This window comes from Erinaceus europaeus, chromosome 5, assembly GCF_950295315.1.
Source record: "Erinaceus europaeus chromosome 5, mEriEur2.1, whole genome shotgun sequence".
In the NCBI taxonomy this organism is placed as follows: domain Eukaryota; kingdom Metazoa; phylum Chordata; class Mammalia; order Eulipotyphla; family Erinaceidae; genus Erinaceus; species Erinaceus europaeus.
Genome location: NC_080166.1, coordinates 8754593 through 8774934, shown reverse-complemented (window position 1 = coordinate 8774934; position 20342 = coordinate 8754593). Strand labels below are relative to the sequence as shown.

General features: G+C 38.7%; 1 protein-coding gene across 1 annotated transcript in view; it reads right to left on the bottom strand.

Annotated features, from left to right (window-relative positions):
- NDUFS4 (NADH:ubiquinone oxidoreductase subunit S4) overlaps nucleotides 1-20342 on the bottom strand; it is a 79030-nt gene that overhangs the window by 44985 nt on the left and 13703 nt on the right. The window contains exon 2 of the mRNA XM_007518900.3: nucleotides 12801-12879. Within this exon, the coding sequence (XP_007518962.1) occupies nucleotides 12801-12879 (79 nt within the window). The remainder of the gene's footprint in view (nucleotides 1-12800; nucleotides 12880-20342) is intronic.

The following is a 20342-nucleotide window of genomic DNA, read 5'->3' as shown; positions in this document are numbered from 1 at the left end:
ACTTCCTCATCCTGTAAAAATAATAATAATCTAATAATAATACATGTTATTTGCAAGCTTAAAGTAGTATTCTGTGAGTAGAATCAAGTCATAAAAGATGAGAAGCCTGAACACAGAAACAGAATTGAAGTATGCTAGCCTTAAATTCTGAAATATATATATATATTCTCCTTTCTTTTGTTCTGACACATGACATAAAGAGAAAAACGTTAATTGTCACCAAAAGATGATACTCCTATTTACTTCCTCTTATTCCTACTCTCATTAAGGACATACTATAAGATAACAGAATGAGGCTTTAAAAAAATTTACATTGGGGAGTCGGGCGGTAGTGCAGTGGTTTAAGCGCAGGTGGCGCAAAGCTCAAGGACCGGCGTAAGGATCCGGGTTCCAGCCCCCGGCTCCCCACCTGCAGGGGAGTCGCTTCACAGGCGGTGAAGCAGGTCTGCAGGTGTCTGTCTTTCTCTCCCCCCTCTGTCTTCCCCTCCTCTCTCCATTTCTCTCTGTCCTATCCAATAACAACCACATCAATAACAACAACAATAATAACTACAACAACAATAAAAAAAGCCAATAAGGGCAACAAAAGGGAAAATAAATAAATAAAATTTTTTTAAAAATCTTTTTAAAAATTTACATTGGCTATTTGGATGAAATCTTAAGTTTTTGCAGTGATCTAGCAAGCTGGCCAGTTTAAACAGTATTTTGTTTTATTTATCCCCTTTTGTTATTGTTGTTATTGATGTCTTCGTTGTTGGATAGGACAGAGAGACATGGAGAGAGAAGGGGCCGACAGAGAGGGTCGGGAGAGAAAGACAGACACCCGCAGACCTGCCTCACCGCTTGTGAAGCGACTCCCCTGCAGGTGGGGAGACTGGGGCTTGAACCAGGATCCTTAAGCCGGTCCTTGCGCGTTGAGCCACCTGCGCTTAATCCGCTGCGCCACCGCACGACTCCCATGTTTGAACAATTTTAACTATAAAAATGAAATACTCGGGAGTCGGGCTGTAGCGCAGCGGGTTAAGCACAGGTGGCGCAAAGCACAAGGACCGGCATAAGGATCCCGGTTCGAACCCCGGCTCCCCATCTGCAGGGGAGTCGCTTCACAGGCGGTGAAGCAGGTCTGCAGGTGTCTGTCTTTCTCTCCTCCTCTCTGTCTTCCCCTCCTCTCTCCATTTTTCTCTGTCCTATCCAACAACGACGACAACAACAATAATAACTACAACAATAAAACAAGGGCAACAAAAGGGAATAAATAAATAAAATAAAATATTAAAAAAAAATGAAATACTCTCTTTTCTACTGGCAAGGAAATACATGATAACAAAATAGCCTATACTTAAATACAGTAGAGAAAAAAAAGCATAACATATCTCTGTACTCTTAACAATTGGTTTATAATTATATTCAGCTAAATGAATACAATTAGACAAGCAAATTCCAAGGCAGTAACATAGAGCTTTGTACTTGTAATTCATTAAGAAAAACAAATAATCTATTTTTTTCACACATGTATAATTCCTAAACGTCTAGCCTAAATTTTTAATAGAAAAATTCAAGTAAATACAATCGATTTTACTTTATTAGAAGCCAAAGTTCCTATGTAATAATATGCAAGCATTTTAAATTCCTGAAAGCAAGCGTCAAGTACTATACACAATTTCCATACACAGCAGGTAGTAACGCAAGAAAAGAACTGACACAGTTACTCTCTTTAAAAGAGACATACAATGGTGAACTGTTACACAGCTCTAGCGCACTACAGATCTATGCATTAAAGATGTTGTGGCTATTAACAGTTTAAACCTTGACTGTATTTTGCTAATTGGTACATAGAACTTTAAAGCTTTTGAAAGATAAAACATTCCAGTCAGTGCAATTCTACAGCATCGTTCAAGTATTCCAAGTAGGGACAAAAAGGGGAAAAAAAACTGCTTTAATTGCTGAAGAATCACAGATAATAGAGATGGCTGAAGGCTGTAGAGGAAAGAGCTTTTGTTCTTTACACACTTTTAATATAGCAAGATCATTCCCTGTTTCAAGTCCTAATGGTCCTGTCTACATATAAAAACCTTTACTAACGAAAAATTTCCTAAGTATTTAATGAGTATAAGTTTTATATTTCTTTGTAGTATGTGGAAATAATATTTTAATTGGGTATATATTTTAAAAGCAACAGTCTGCGTTTATCGATATAACTTCATTAAAATAATTAGTACATAATATAATAATTTGACTTATTTTAATGATCACTGTTAAATAGAAGAGTAAACTGACGCTTTTAAAACAAATGACGTCAAGAGTGAGCAGAAATGTTTGTTTCAGGTGATCAACTGATTCAATTTACATGCATTACCTGTAAGTTAAAAGCATATTTCAAATAAAAAAAAATACATTTCATCCATAAAAGTAAAAACCAAGTTGAGAGTATCAGTTCATATTTTAATATCAGTTTATAAAATATACTTAATATTGGTATCAGTATCATAGAATAGGAATATTAAGTGTGATTTAATAGTATTATAAACATATGAGTAACAAATGTTAAAATGAGTAATGTTTCTAGTATGTAGTAATACATTTATTATCCTACCCCAAAAGTGAAGAACATTTACTCTTAGTTATAGTAAAACTGATTTTTTTTTTTTTTTGCTACTAGGGGCTATTTATTTTTCAAATTTACTATCTTTCTCACTCATACACATACACAGAAAACAGAACTTTAAAAAAGACTAAATAATGACCATTTCACTATAAAATATACTTTCACAATCATTAGTGATTCCTTCTTCCTTTAAGATTTTAAACCGTTTTTTCTAAAAGTTAGTCACTAGTTGTTTTTCCAATAATTTGAAAGTGGAAAGTGAACAGAGAGAAAGCATGGCAAAGTCTAGTCATTTTTAAAACATAGTTAGACTGCAAGCTAACATTTGTACTGAGTCAATATGGCTAACTTTGATAGTCTCATTTAAATACAAGAATATAAAGCAGTATCTATCAACTAAAAAAATATGAGGAAACATCATTCCATATTTAGAGTTAAAAAGAAAAGCTACTTGCTAAGCATGCCACCATGAAAGGTCCTCTCAAAGGCTGCTATTCTTTGAAGTAAAATAAAATACTACTTAGTGAATAAAACATAAAAACTCCTGTCTACCCTTCAAAGAGACATATCCTTTGACCTAGTGCTCCAGACTAAAGCCTTGAAATTTTTGCACAAGAATGCTGCGTGAGTAAAGTCCAGACAAAACAGACACTTGAGATGCTAGAAAGCTGTGTAACCCCGATCACAGACACTGCTCCTTCCAATAATCTAGCAGAGATAGCAACGTATAACTAAAAGAAAGTAATCTCTGCACAAGAAAACTGACCCCTTTACACACACACACACACACACACACACACACACACACACACACACACACACACCCCAAAGGAAATGGAAGCTTTAAACTTGGGTTTACCTTTTTTGTTCAAGTCAGCCCCTAATAACCGATTTTTAATGGAAGTTTGAAGAGGTACAAAAAGTTTTTATTTGTGAACTTTTAGAATTTCAAAAATGGGGCAAATACCATGTAAGACAAATACTTGTACTGCAAATGTAACTGTTTTGTTTTTGAAAGTTTGCAAAAAGAAATCATTCGATTTTATAAATTTCTTAGTGAGTTCAAGCAAAGAAAACTTAAAACTTATCAAAACAAAAAAAAATTGTTAATTACTTGCTCTCTAGATATTCTAAAAGTGATACTATCATCCAATTGACTGGCAGTGCAACACCCTTTGTTTAATAAAACAGCAAGTATGTATTTAAAATATGGACAAGTAGCACAGCTCTTGCTGCTGTTATTGTTGTTTAAAAGAAATTATCAAACAGTAAAAAGAACAAATTCACAACCACTCAGAACAAAGACTTTTATGTACACACCTATTTTTTTTAACAAAGATATAATACAGACATGTAATGTTCAAAATGGTATTAATAGCCTATTTCTCAAAAATTTTTAAATGATAAACATTCTGCCCTACCCACTCCTCAGAACTGAGATTCACAAGTTGCCAAATAAAGTGCTGTCTCACCTGCATTTACACTGTAAGCATGATTAATCATTACACCTGTATGAGATCTAACACAGTTGTGCTTAAGAGTTTTTAAACAGGGTTAAGCACACATGGCGAGAAGCACAAGGACCTGGGTAAGGATCCCAGTTTGAGCCCCTGGGCTCCCCACCTGCAGGGGAGTCGCTTCACAAGCGGTGAAGCAGGTCTGCAGGTGTCTATCTTTCTCTCCCCCTCCTCTCTCCATTTCTCTCTGTCCTATCCAACAACAATGACATCAACAACAACAGCAGTAATAACTACAACAACAATAAAAAAAAGGGTAACAAAAGGGAAAATAAATATTTAAAAAAAAATTTTAAGTTTTTAAACAAAATAAGTAACTACCTGAGTGAAAAGAAACTATTGAAAAATGTTGAAACATTTAAAATCGAATGCTTGACAAATAGATATCTAATGGCAAAAATTGAGTAAATAAATGAAGGAAAGTTGAAATTATTATAATCTTAACATATGTAATATAAAGCCCAAATAATTAATACTCATTTCCCATTTTTAATAACTGAAATAAGCATCACATTTTATGAGTATTTTTGTGTTTGTGCATTACACTAATTTTTTTTTTAATTTTTTTATTGGAGGATTAGTGGTTTAAAGTCAACGGTAAAATACAATAGTTTGTACTCGTGTAACATTTCTCAGTTTTCCACATAACAATTCCATCCCCACTAGGTCCTCCCCCACCATCATGGACTGCTATTTTTTTTCTGGGGGGATGGGGGGGAGAGAGAAAGAGAGAGAGAGACTACAACATTCAAGTTCCCCTTGTGCCCACATAGTAATCCAGTTGGGTGGGCCGTGCCACTCACTCTGACAATGCAGGCTCCATAAGAAGTGAACTATCACATGGGCCCAGGACACTTTCTTAAAGGAACTGATGCAGGACGGAAATGGGTTTAGCCAGTTACACACTAACAGTAGCTGGTTATGGTGGGTACAGACGGCACGACTTAATCAGGCATTAGGTGATAAAAGTTCTTGACCTGAGCTGACAATTGGGCCAAGGGAGGTGCTAAAGGGAGCTAGAAACTACAAAATAAACCAGGGAGAATGTAAATAGTTCATAGAGTAGAGAAATCTTTTAAAAAACACTGCCAAGTTAACTTTTCTCTTTCATATAGCCCAAGTAAATAAAAATACACACACATTCATTGCATTTTATTCATTAAATGTACTGAGATTAAATGTAGGAGATCGAGCTATTGGAGCACAAAGAAAAAGTTATTCTCTTAACAGAGCACAAAACTAAAAACATAGCTTTTATCTAACCTCCATAGCACAGAAACTCTTGCAGCAAAAACCAAGGCCAAGCAGACTATCATTCCTAAGTTTTCTATACAAAGTACCACATCCATGTTACTAGTAATGGAGCAACCCACAAAAAATTCTTCTTAAACATTGAGCCTCACATAAACTGACAGGATTACACTAAGATATTGTCATTGACACTTAATATTCAAAAATTTTATTAGTTCTGAGAGTATATGAAAATAGTGGCTAAAAAAATTTAAAAAAAAAATAGTGGCTAATCCACTACAAAGAAGACATGCTTAATGAGAAATTTACCATATGCTCTGCGATAAAATTCATTATTAAATTATTAATAACGGTAATGTCATTATTAATGGTTACTCTAGCAATGTAAACATTGTGTGAAGTTCGGAAATAAAATAATATTCTATTTTTGCTTTGTTTCTTATTCTTTCTTTCTTTCTCTCTCTTTTTTTTTTTTTTTACCAGAGTACTGGTTAGCTCTGGTTTATGGTGGTGTCGAGGATTGAATCTCTGAGACTTTGGAGCCTCAGGCATAAGAGTCTGTTTGCATAACCATTATGTGTCTATCTCCTAAAATACCAAGCACACTTGTTTCCTCCACACACTATACCTGAGAAAAACAAAGATAGGATACACAGTGTCCACATAATAATCAACGCACAGAACAAACAGGTTTTTCCTTAAAATGGCGGTAATATCTGTAAAACACCATAAAAATCTTTTAACTTGTTATGCTGTATAAATTAAATTCTACCTGTTAGATATATCAGTTTTTTAAAAGTTTATTTGATAAAGTCCTTTTAGCTACTCTGAAATAAACAATTTTAAAATAACAAATAGCATAACTTATGACTGAAGAAATGATACTTGGCTTAATCACCTAACAAATAAAGTGTCTGAGAAAAAAAAATCATTATGAAGTCCACACACGAATATAAGAACCTAGAAGCCCATCTTCCCAGAGCCCTGCCCCACTAGGGAAAGACAGAAACAGGTTTGGGGTATGGATCCACCTGTCAATGCCCATGTCTGGCAGGGAAGCAAGTCCAGAAGCCAGACCTCCCACCTTCTGCACCCCACAATGACCTTGGGTCCATACTCCCAGAGGGATAAAGAACAGGAAAACTTCTAGTGGAGGGGAGGGGATATGAAACTCTGGTGGCAAGAATTGTACCTCTTTTATCCCACAATCTTGTAGATCATTATTAAATCACTAATTAAAAAAAAAAAAAGAATGTAAGACCCTAAATTTTAAATTGCTCCAATCAGACCTGCTGAGATTAAAAGGAAGAGATATATTCCCACAAACCCTGCACCAAACATCTGGAGTACCGTGAAAAATCTTGACCACAACATTTTCAAAGAGATTTTTAGTCTGGGATGCCCCTGCCCTGACCACTTGTTGAGAATCACCAATTTAGGACTCTCTCTCATGATTTAAGGAATAAACTAGAAAAACAAACAAACAAACAAGCAAAAATGATATACTGGCAAAAAAAACATTCATCAACTAAAGGACAATTGTTGTCTCTAAGACAACCTTTATCACAGTCACTAAACACGTAAATACAGTGAAGCTCAAGGTTAGTTTACACCTCACTGAAATCCTAGGTGTGCTTCCTCCCTAAATTGAGGCCAGACCCCATAAACCTAATACAGGTTTGGATTCAACAAAAGACCCTCAACACTTAAACATCTGGGAGACAGAAAGCCTACGCTTACCAGGTTTAGAAGGGGCTATAAACGCTGGGAAAGGGCAAGAGACTGGCTCACGTAACGATGGCCTTCTCGGTCACTGCCAGGGCACCCTAGTCAGGGAGTCCTTGGATTGCCCCATAGAGCCAATGGGCCTAGACTTCTAATAGATCCCGTCCTCCACCATCACTGCCCACTTCTATCAGGAACATCATCCTAAGCCCTCTTTTGGGCTTCTTCAGGACCTTACCCTCACTATGAACTACCAGTGGCAAGGACTGTCCGTCCCACTCTCTGAAGGGAGGCTGGGTCAGCCATTGTACCACTCTAGGAAAACTGGTCCTGAAATGAGTGCGGCCTACAATGTTCCTAGCTGTGGCCACGGACTGAGCACTGACTGACTCGGAGTTTCCTGTGCTAAATATGAATAGATCTGGACCCTGGGGCCAGATCAATGTGGTAAATTGTTGATTGTATTTATATATTTTCTTCAGGTTTGGGAGCCCTGATCCAACTTTCTAGCCCTATTCTCAACTCTGATACAATTTTCCCAGAAAATATGTTTAGTCCACCTACAGGCTAGTTATCAAACTCTGGCAAAAATTACCAGCCCTGGGTCCCTAGGAACACACCCAACAAGGACTTCCTAGCTTCTGTCCGCCCTAAAGTCCCTATTCCCATCTGCTCGGTACAATTTGTTTTTGGTATCTATTTATTTACTTATTTATTCCCTTTTGCTGCCCTTGTTGTTTTTTTATTATTGTTCTTGTGGTTCTTGTTGTTGTTGTTGATGTCGTCACTGTTGGATAGGACAGAGAGAAATGGAGAGGGGAGGGGAAGACAGAGAGGGGGAGAGAAAGACAAGACACCTGCAGACCTGCTTCACCGCCTGGGAAGCAACCCCCGTGCAGGTGGGGAGCCGGGGGCTCGAACCGGGATCCTTAGGCCGGTCCTTGCACTTTGCAGCATGTGCGTTTAACCCACAGCGCTACCGCCCGACTCCCTAATCTATACATTTTGTCCTGCATTATAACTTACCACCTTTTTGCCACCAAGTTGCAGACACTACCATGATGTCATCCTGACTTCCCTTAGCAGATGACCTCACCAATGTGTCCTGAAACCTCACCTCTCCAGAGCCCTATCCCACGAGGGAAAGACAGGCTGGGGATATGGATCCACCTGCCAACTTCACATGTCCAGCGGAGAAGCAATTACAGAAGCCAGAACTCCTACCTTCTGCACCTCACAAAGAATTAGCACCCATACTTGCAGAGGGGTAAATGTGAAGATGACCAGAGATCTGAGCTCCAATTCTATCAGGAAGGGGGGAGAAGGACACTCAGAAGTAGTAGCTGTGGCTTAGAAAGGAAGGGAAGACAGGAACATAGGGAGGAAAAAATGGGCAAATATATATAAATATAGATAGATAGTCAATCCCTATCTGTGATCGTGGGAGAACTAATAAAGTCTCTAATGGAAGGGGGGGGGGCACAGAACTCTGGTGGTGGGAAAGGTGTGAATTATACCCCTATTAGGATTCTGTAAATCCATACTAAATCACTAATAAAACATTAAAAATAAAATTTGAAAAAGAGGTGGAGAGAGAGAGAAGAAGAGAAATGGTGAAGAAGAGAAGAAAAAAAATAAAAAGAACTCGGGAGAAAGTTCAGCCTGTTGGAGAATCAAATCTGAAGCCCTAGAGACTCCAGGTTCAATTCACAGCACCGCCTCATACTAGAGCCGAGCAGTGCCCAAAGATCTTCCCTTCTCTTCTCCCCCAACCCCTTCATCATAAACAAATCATGACAAACAAATAAAAGTTCAAGAGAAAACAAGAGTGTTCCATATATGCTGGTGGTAGGATACTGTCATGAAGATAATTCCCAAAACATACAAGATATTAGACGTTAATGTTATCTCAATTTTTTAAAAAAGGAAAGGGAGTTTTAAAGAATGAAAATGCCAATTTGCAGTGATTCTACATTCTTGTTAGCACTTGCTATGGTCATTTTTTATACCACTCAAATAAATGCACTGTGGTATCTCCTTAGCGTTGAAGTATTCATTCCATAATTTCTAACGATACTGCCATTTTTTCCATATGCTCTGATAATCTGGACATCTTCTGAGTAAAGTATCTTTTCATTTGATTTGAATTCATACCTTTTTTTTACTTTTAGTTTTGTTTCATTTTTTTGAATTCACATCTTATTAATTATCTAGAAGTGTTGTTTAGTTTCTGGATAGACTTCTTATATTAGGTATGTGTTTTGTAAGTATTTTCTGCCAGTTTGGGCCGTATTGTTTCATTCCCTTAACTGTGTCTTTCAAAAAGCAGAACATTTTAACTGTGAGAAAAGCCCAACTATAGTTTCTAAATTAGTAATAATTATGATTAAGCAATGCATCTAAAAGGCATCTGTCTAACCCAAAGTTACAAACAGTGTGTTGTTACATTTTCATCTAGAAGTTTAAACTCTCAGTTTTCTATTTCTAACCACATGTTTATTACATTTCGGGCTCTGAGCCAAGTTTTGTGGAAGGTTCAAGGCATGGCAAAAGGTTTGGGGTTGGTTTTAAATATATGATGGTTCACTTTCCTCTGTTGAAAAGTCTAACTTTTCCTCCACAAGAAATAGTTTTCTAATAATCATGACTGTCTAGTAATAGAAATACCCTAAAAAAAAAAAAAAAAAAAAAGAAAAGAAAACCAACTAAACTGCAAGTTTTTTAAATAGAAGTTTAAAAATCAATTGTTTAGTCTAATAACAAAGAGTAAAAGATTAAGTTGTCTCTCCAAACCAAAAGGAACTATGAAGTTCCTTCGAGAAGGTCACTTTAGGGAGGGCAATATGTCTGTTTTATGTTCCCTCCCAACCTTTACTCTCCGGCGCTCCTACGGTTTTTATCAGGTTTCCTAATTACTGAATTTCCACATAAGAAGCCTTCTGAGCAAACGGTTAAGCAACTTACAAAAATAAAACATAGCGGGGGACTGGGCGGTGGTGCACCTGGTTGAGTGCACACATTGCCATGCACAAGGACCTAGGTTCGAGCCCCCTCTCCCTACATGCAGGAGAGACTCTTCACAAGGTGAAGGTCTGCAAATATCTTATTTTTCTCTCTCCCTGGCCATCTCCCTCTCCCCTAAATAAATATAGGATAGTCACAAGGACATAGTTCAGTGGCAGAGCACAAGATGTTACATACTTGAGGTCAGGAATTCAATCCTGGTACTACATATGCAAGAATGATTCTTACCTCTTTCTGTCTCTCTCTCTGTCTCTCCTTTGACTAAAAACTGTATTTTTAATTTTATTTGTTTATTTATTTTATGACCAGACACTACTCAGGTCTGGCTTATGGGGATGCCATGGACTGAACTTGGAACTGTGGAGCATCACATCAGGCATGAAAGTCTTCTGCATAATCACTAGGCTATATTCCCCAGTCCTATAAAATGAATTAAAAATATACAAAAAGGAAAAAAGGAACTGAATTTAATAATCTAACTAAATCCACAACTAGGTAACATCTAAAGTCATTCTCTGATTTTTAAATTCATTGAGTAGTTAATAAGAGTCGCATACTAATTTAGTCAACTGGTTTACACTATGTAATAGTGACATTAAAACGCTATTTGTACATGTTTCAAAATACAGACCTACTTCACAATTCGGAATATTTATCATTAATACTTAATATTCTTGCCTTTAGGTTCTTGGCTATTTGTTCTGTTTTATATTTTAATGCGTTTTCAGACACCAAGTTGCAGATGCTACCATGATGCCAACCTGACTTCCCCAGAGGAACTCACCAATGTACCCTGGGCCCCCACCTCTCCTAAGCCCTGGCCCACAAGTAGAGAGAGAGAGGCAGGCTGGGAGCATGGATGAACTTACCAACACCCATGTTCAGCGGGGAAGCAATTACAGAAGCCAGACCTTCCACCTTCTGCACCCCATAATGTCCCTGGGTCTATGCTCCCAGAGGAATAAAAAATAGGAAAGCTATCAGGGGAGGGGATGGGATGCAGAACTCTGGTTGTGGGAACTGTATGGAATTGCACCCCTTTTATCTTGTGGTCTTGTTGATATTTTTTATTTTATGAATAAATTAATTAAAAAATAATAATGGTAATGGGGGCCAGGTCGTGGCACACCTGGTTGAGCGTATATGATACAATGTGTAAGGATCCAGGTTCAAGCCTCTGGTCCCCACCTGCAGGGGAGAAGCTTTGCAAATGACGTCTCTCCTCTCTCTCCCCCTCAACCTCACCCTTTATTCAAACAACCAAATCAAGTAAAACAAACAGTAAAAAAAAAAAAATGATCACCAAGAATGGAGGCATTGTATGGGCCCATGTGAAAACCCTGGTAGCAAAACAGAAATGACTAAACACTTATCGGGATTTGTATGTCTAAAACTATTATCTAAGAAAGTAGAAAAAATGGTAATAAAAGTAATAATTCGAGCTGGGGAGATAGCACAATGGTTATGCAAAAGCCTTTCAAGCCTGAGGCTCTGAGGTCCCAGGTTCAATTACCAGCCCCACCATAAGTCAGAACTGAGCAACGCTCTCTCTCTCTTTGTATCTTTCCCTCTGTATCTACACTTTCTCATTAAAATAATAAACTAAATAAAATATTTTAAAATTAAAAAAGTAATAATTCAGGAACACATGATATCTATAAATTCTCCTCTCACACAGTGTCTTTTTTTTTATTATGTGATGTTTGAATAATATTTAAGAATAAACAATGACATCAATAACAACAACAATAATAACTACAACAACAATAAAAAAAACAAGGGCATGAAAAAGGAAATAAATAAAAAATGTTAAAAACAAAACATAAAAGAAAAGATTTTTACACAAGAGGGTGATATAACCAGCATTTGAAAAGGACTTATTCTAGGAAATCTCATGGAAAAATGAAACAGAGGAAAATTAAAATATCTGCAAGAGATCAATGAAGAAATGTTGCAATGTAGGTCAAAGATAATAGTAGCCTCTACTAGGATGGGAATGTCAATAAGCATACCTATGAGACAAAAGGTCAAGATTAAGCCAACCAGCCTTAAACACTGGATGATAAATTCTCCAAATTACCACTCTGCTTTCTTGCCTATTTATTTTTTATCTTTAATGTTGCAAACAGAAACTTGAATGTGTCCTGTTGTTTAAACTGTGCTTACAGGTTCAAATTTGAGTGATGAGTCTACACACAGTTTGAAAGGGGAATAGTAAGGAAAACAAACACCTAGTTAATAATTATCAACCACATACAAGACTTTTACTATAGTACATATTTCTATCAGAAGTTTTAGAAATTTTTAGAAATTACAAATTTATTGCTACTGAATAATATTAGGTTACATCTAGGCCACAAACTGAAGAGCTCTCTGGTGGTTACCATAATTCTACTATTAACAAGCCATTAACACTTGCTGCTAGCTGGAATCCCTCATGCCTGAGAAGAAAAGCATGTTTAAGTGTGTGTATAAATACAGTAACAACATACAGTCCGGAGAAACATCAATGTTGTTACTTATGAGGCACTCTTCATTTAATTTCTCAATATTTGTATCTGATTTAATATACACAATCTAGAAATCCAAATAACTTTCCCACAAGCACCCAGAAGACCACACTTGAAACCTACTGTACAAAATAATCCTGAAGGCATAATGTAGGAGAGAATTCTTACCAATTTTTCATCAACTGTTATGAGCTGCCTGTCTCGAGTCTGGTCCTGTGCCGGTCGCCATGCGGACGTGCTCAACAGCCTGCAGTGCAAGACTTCAAGTTAGACGCCAGCCATACGATGAGCAGAGAGAGACAGGCAAATCGTACATCAACAAGCGTATTATTATTTTTTAACAATATCTGTCTTATAAAACATAAAGCATAGAAAGAAAAAAGAGAGCACACTTTCTCTCAAACTCCCCCCCCCCCCAATTAGTTCCGTGTGTTGAGTTTTTGGCAGACTCTCACAACAGGCTACAGTAGAAAAGCTCTGTCACACTTGGGCAGCCACTGCAATTCTGATGATACTGCATTGCTCTCTCGGAGTGGACAACAGCCAGTGTGTCACAAACAAGAGAGAGAGACAGAGAGAGAGAGAAAGAGAGAGGGGAAGGTATATCAACTTTTTTTGGAATACTGATTCCTCACTTGTGGCATCAAGAACAAATAAAAATCTCAATCAGATTTTGTTTATCTGTGCCTGGTGTAGGGACCTTGACAATGCACACTTGTACCACTCTCATTTCGACTTTTCCCATTCTTTTTATTTCAGATGCAGATGAACACGAGAGAGAAAGAGACCATAACATTCTAACATCCATGGAGCCTTACACTTGGGAGACACAAACTCGATCCAGAGAGCTACCTCCTGGCCCCCTCAGTTGTATCTTAATACTCTGTTAGCTAATTCTGTTCACTCTAATTTCAAAAGGACAGTATTATAAGTAGGATTGAACTGTATGACCACATTAACTAATGTATTCAGTCCTGTATCCCATCCACAGAACTGAAGCCTTAATAGTTAAAGAGAAATATAAAGTCAGAAGTAACGTAAGAACAAAATCTATTTCCTTTCTGCTAAACTGTCCTGATTACAACCCAGAGAAATTCTTAAAAATCTAAGAGATTTTTTTTATTGCATACACAGACTAAAGTTTCTATTAATGAATGTCACTGCTATCACTTCTCGTGACAATTTTGCATTTTAGTTTTCCAAAACATTAAACTATTCTAATGTAGATTTATCTTCCAAAAGTTAGCATGGATATGAATCAAATTTCCAGGTCAACTATCTAGCACTTGGTCCTTTTTCAAATGGTAAAAAAAAAAAAAAAAAAAATCACCACTGCAATTTTGATAATACGTAGAACTTGATATCAGAGGTTCAAAACACCCAGCAGAGGTGCATAACGTCCTGGGGTACGCCACGTCACCACAGGCAGTAGAGCAGCGGGTTAAGCGCACATGGCGCAAGGCGCAAGGCGCAAGGACCGGCTTACGGTTCCCGTGTCCAGTCCCCGGCTCCCCACCTGCAGCGGAGTCGCTTTATAGGCGGTGAACCAGGTCTGCAGGTGTCTTTCTGAGTCTCCCCCTTTCTGCCTTCCCCATCTCTCTCCATTTCTCTTTGTCCTATCCAACAATGATGACATCAATAATAACTACAATAATAAAACAAGGGCAACAAAAGGGAAAATAAGTATTTTTACATTTTTTTAAAGATTTATTTAAAAAAAGAGTATAATGCTTTTCTATTCTAGATAGAAGTCTCTTATCTGTTACTTATGCTATAGTTATTATCTGTTATTTCCGTTTAGTTTGGAGTACTCTTTGCTGTTCAGAAGTTGACTTATTTTTCCTACAGTATAAAAACACTGTGTCTTGCTTAAGTCTTTTTCATCCAAAGTCTATTAAAAGCAAAACAAAACAAAAACGAACAAAAAAAAATGTCATTTGATTCCAGTAATTTATATATACAACATAATGTATTATTATTACATTTAATTTGTGTTTTATACTATAACCACTATTTTCACTGTGACACCGTATTTCTCACCTAGACTCTGTATCTATACCTCGTTGACATGTATCTAGAGGATAACCTATTACTTCCTCCTTGACGTTTCTCTCTTCCATTTTCTTTGTTCTGCCCTCATAACACCTTGCCCACATTCTCTTTCTTATGACTTCTCAATTCCGCTCCAAAACCTGGTCTGTGAACATAATTACCCTTATGACTCTTGCAAGAATCTTTCCTTCATTTGCTGGATGACTCTCAAAGGATTAATTTAATTCTTTGCTTGAGGGCATTCAGAGCAACAACTGCCACTTAGTACTTTCTCCAAGATCCACCTGGCTCAGAAGAGGGGAAAAAAGACATCTACAGGCAGATAAATTTCCACTGTGTTGACTAGTTGGACATTTTAACGTAAATTCTGTAAACACTAAACTTTACTGTAATAATGAGTTTTAATCAAAACAGCTTATTTGTAAATATATTGTAAGCTAGTTATCTTCACGGCTATTTCTACTAAACTTAACCAAAGTATTTGCCTTTTCTCTCATTGTAGATATTTTTCCAGGATATTAAAATAATTTCTTCACTTTTCTTTTCTTTTTTTTTTTTTTGCCTCCAGGGTTATTGCTGAGGTTCAGTGCCTGCACCACAAATCCACTGTTCCTGGAGGCTATTTTTTTACCCTTTTGTTGCCCTTGTTGTTTTATCGTTGTAGTTATTGATGTCGTCATTGTTGGATAGGACAGGGAGAAATGGAGAGAGGAGGGGAAGACAGAAAGGGGGAGAGAAAGACAGACACCTGCAGACCTGCTTCACCGCCTGTGAGGCGACTCCCCTGCAGGTGGGGACCCGGAGGCTCGAACTGGGATCCTTACTCTGGTCCTTGCGCTTTGCGCCACCTGCGCTTAACCCGCTGCGCCACCGCCCGACCCCCTTCACTTTTCTATATGTTGTCCATTAGCAATTTTTTTCATTCTTGTTTCTGTCTAATGAAGAAAATTTGAAAAACTTTCTATAGATTCAAAATAATGAAATATTTCATTATCATTCACTTAAAAGTATAGACCAAAGTATCAGCATGTTTTTAATCTGTGGGAATTATTCATAATAAAAATGTATAAGTATTATCTTTTAATCTTCTAGTTAGAATTCATACTAATGTTTCCCCATAGTTCAATTTGGAGATTAATACTTTGATTTCATGCAGATTTGGATTGATTCTATTTGTTACACATTGACAACAGATAATTCTGGTTTTCACCAGAAAGCTGAGGATTTTTTTAAAAAAATATTTATTTATCATTTTATGATAAGGAAAGAATGAGAGAAGGAAGAGAAAACCAGCGCACTGACTCAGCTCTGGTTTAAGGCTGTGCCCCGCGGGACTCAAGCGGTGGTCCTGGGATCTCAGGCACACAGTCTATGCTGACCGCGCGGGCCTGTGTTAACGGACTCCTTAGGAAATTCTGGAGATTGTGAACGCTCAGCAGATAATTTCTGGTCCCTTGAAGTTACTCATGCTTTTATTTTATTTTATTTTATTTTATTTTATTTTATTTTATTTTATTTTATTTTACTACCAGGGCTAGGGGCTCTGTGGCTTAAAGACAAATCCACAACTTCTGGCTGTTCTCATTAATATTATTATTATTTAGAGAGACAAAAACTGAGAGGAAGGGGAATCTAGAGAAAAGGGTGTTCCATTGCATAATGGTTATGCAAAAAGACTCTCATGCCTGAGGCTCTAAAATTCCAGGTTCAATCCCCTGTACCACCATAAACTAAAGCTGGTGTGTGTCTGTGTGTGTGTGTGTGTGTGTGTGTGTGTGTGTGTGTGTGTGTGTGTGTGTGTGTGTGTGTGTGGAGGACACCTACAGCATTGCTTCACAACTCAAGAAGCTCCCCTACTGCAGGCTCTACCAGATGTGCCCGTGCCAAGTCCCTCGGTTCAGTCTTAACATGTATAATGTCACAGTGAATTATTGAATTATTTATAACATTCTTGTTATCACTACTTGGACATAAACCATCTCAAAAACTCAAGTACCAAAAACAATTAGTATCACTTGTCTTGCTCACAAATCTCTAATTTGGTCAGGTTTTTTTTTTCTTTTTTTGGGGGGGGCTGGTGGTTGGAGTTTGTGTCTGCTACCCATGGTGTCTCAGGATGGTTTGACTTGGGGTAAAAGACCCTTGTTCAGCAGGATCTTATGTACACGGCTAGCACTGAATATTGATGCCCCTTTACAAGTTCTCCTGAACTTCCTCACAAAATGCTAGGTGGTTTCCAAGAATGAATAGTCTATAATTTTTCTTTTTCAATTTAAAAAAATCTTTTGACCAGTGTACCACTCAGCTCTGGCATAGGCTGGTGCTGGGGATCAAACCTGCCTCTCTTCTATGCAAGTTCCCTGTGCTATCTTGCCAACCTGTACTTCAAGTCAGAGCAAATAGTCTAAGAAACAATATTCTCAGAGACAAGAGGGGAAGCTACTAGTTTCCTAAGGCCCGAGCTTAAAAACAGCTCACGGGGAGCCGGGCGGTAGCACAGCGGGTTAAGTGCACATGGCGTGAAGCGCAAGGACCAGGGAAAGAATCTCGGTTCGAGCCCTGGCTCCCTACTTGCCAGGGGAGTCGCTTCACAGGCGGTGAGGCAGGTCTGCAAGTGTCTGTCTTTCTCTCCCCCTCTGTCTTCCCCTCCCCTCTCCATTTCTCTGTCCTGTCCAACAACAATGACATCAGTAACAACAACAATAATAACTACAACAATAAAACAAGGGCAACAAAAGTGAATAAATAAATAAATGAATTTAAAAAAAATAAAAATAAATAAATACATCTCATAGAATACTATTCAGCTATTATGAATGACAAATTCACTCTATTCACCTCATCATGGCTGGAGCTTAAGGAATCACGTGAAGTGAGACTAGCCAAAAAGAGAAGGATAAATATGGAATGAGCTCACTCACAGACAGAAGTTGGAAAATAAGAATAGACAGAAAGGAAACACAAAGCAGACCTTGGAGTGGGTTTTGTGCATTGCACCCATCGGGGTGGGGGTGGGGGCTTTCAGGTCCTGGTACATGATGGGGGAGGAGGACCTAGGCTGGGGATGAGAGGATTTTGCAAACATTTGAGAAATTTTACATACGCATCAACAATTAATTGCATTTACTATATGCCATTAATCCTCCAATAAAAATAATGACAACAAAGGCAACAAAATGGGAAAAATGGCCTCCAGGAACAGTGGATTCACAGTGCAGGCACCGAGCCCTGGTGATAACCCCGGAGGCAAAAAAAAAAAATTAAACACACACCACACACACACACACACACACACACACACACAGCTGGGAAGACAGCATAATGGTTATGCAAAACAACTTTCAGGCCAACGGTCCCAGGTTCAGTCTCCAGCACCACCATAAGCAAGTCTCCTTTCTACTTCACAGTGCTGATCAAGCCCCCACGGGGTGTAGATCCCAATAGGAGAGAGAAGAAAAAGCAAACACAGCTGGGGGGGGGAACATGTGCAAAGCATATATCTGATCGCATGTATCCACAAAAGATAAAGAACTCTTAAAATTTAACAGGAAGAAAACGATCCATCTAAGAAGTGAGATCTGAACAGACACCTGATCTGTAGATGGCAGGTAAGCTTGTGAAGTGGCGCTCAGACTGTATGTCAACAAGGGACAGATCCGTGCCACAACCAGGTGCCATTACAGACCTACAAAGCCAACACCACCAAATTCCAGAAGCGTGTGGAACAGCAAAGATCGATCGTTCAGGCTAGTGGGAAATGAATACACGTTGGAAGATAGTTTGGCAGTTTCTTAAAATGCCTAAACGTAGCTATCAAGTTTTGTTTTTGTTTTTGTTTTTGCCTCCAGGTTTATCACTGGAGCTTGGTGCCTCTACTACAAACCCACTGCTCCTGAAGGCCATTTTTCCCATTTTGTTGTCCTTGTTGTTGTGCTTGTTGTAGTTGTTATTGTTATTGTTGTCATAGCTACTGTTGTTGTAGGACAGAGAGAAATGGAGAGAGGAAGAGACAGAGAGGGAAAGAGAAAGACAGATACCTGCAGACCTGCTTCACCGCCTATAAAGCAACTCCCCTGCAGGTGGGGAGCTGGGGGCTTGAACCAGGATCCTTATGCCGGTCCTTGTGCTTTGCACCATGTGCACTTAACCCGCTGCGCTACCACCCAGCTCCCAGCTATCAAGTTTTTAACCAGGATTTACACAGTCTAGCAACTATGCCACTTACCGAAGCAAAAACCCTATGTCTAGGTGGAGCTATTTCCCAAGTCCTATGTGGACATGTGATATTTACATGCCACATGTCAAGTGGCTAATAATGAAAATATGTAAAAGAACCCAAAACTCAGCAATAGAAATCTCATTTTAAAAATGAGAGTTGAGGGGAGTCAGGCTGTAGCGCAGCGGGTTAAGCGCAGGTGGCGCTAAGCACTAGGACCCATGTAAGGATCCTGGTTCGAGGCCTGGCTCCCCACCTGCAGGGGGTCGCTTCACAAGCGGTGAAGCAGGTCTGTAGGTGTCTATCTTTCTCTCCCTCTCTCTATCTTCGCCCTCCCCTCTCCATTTCTCTCTGTCCTACCCAACAATGACAACAATAACAACTACAACAATAAAAAACAAGGGCAACAAAAGGGAATAAATAAATAAAATAAAATAAAATGAAAAAAAAAAAAGAGAGTTGAGGGACCAGGTGGTGGAGCACCTGGTTGAGCTCACATGTTACAATGAGCAAGGACCCAGGTTCGAGTCCCCAGTCCCCACCTGCAAAGGAAAAGCTTCACGAGTGGTGAAGCAGTGCTGCAGGTGTCTCTCTGTGTCTCTTCTCTTCCTCTCTATCCCCCCTCTTGATTTCTGGCTTTCTCTAGCCAATAAGTAAATCAAGATAATAAAATTTTTAAAAAAAGAGAGTAGAAAAAAAATGAGAGTAGGATCTCAATTGACTTTAATTATATTTTTATTCATTTATTATTGAATAGAGACAGTGAGGAATTGAGAGGGGAGGGGGAGGTAGAAAGGGAGAGCGACAGAGAGATACCTGCAGCCGGGCTTCACCACTCCTGAAACTATCCCTCCCCACAGGTGGGGACCAGGGGCTTGAACCTGGGTCATTGTGCACTGTAATAGGAGCACTTAACCAGGTACAGCACCACCTGCGCCCCCCCCCCCACAGGCTTCTAACCAAAGTGGGCTATTCATAGTCAACAGGCATATAAAGAAATGTTCACGGTCAGCAACTGTCAAAGAAATGCAAATGGAGACAAGGAGATACCACCTCACACACACACTCTTGAGAAGGAAACAGAGCAGGCAAAATAGCTTCCTTGAAGAGTGGACTGCTGTATCATTTGTGCAAGCCATGTCTGAGCCAGACCTTCTGCACATCAGTGCTGTGGTTTCTTTCCCTCTCTATTGACAAAACTCAGCCTGGGCCAGTGAAGTCCCAGAAATGACAAAATTTTCAAGGAAAGAAATGCAGGAGGGCGGTTGGGGAGGCGGCGGTCAGACAGCAGCACACCCAGAGGAGCTCACGTGTCTGCTTACCATGCACAGGGACCTGGGATGAAGGTCCCAGTCCCCATATGGAAGGGGGAGGTTTCATGAGCAGTGGAACTGGGGTATAAGTTTTTTCCCATCTCACTCTCTCACCTTTATTTTTCAGTC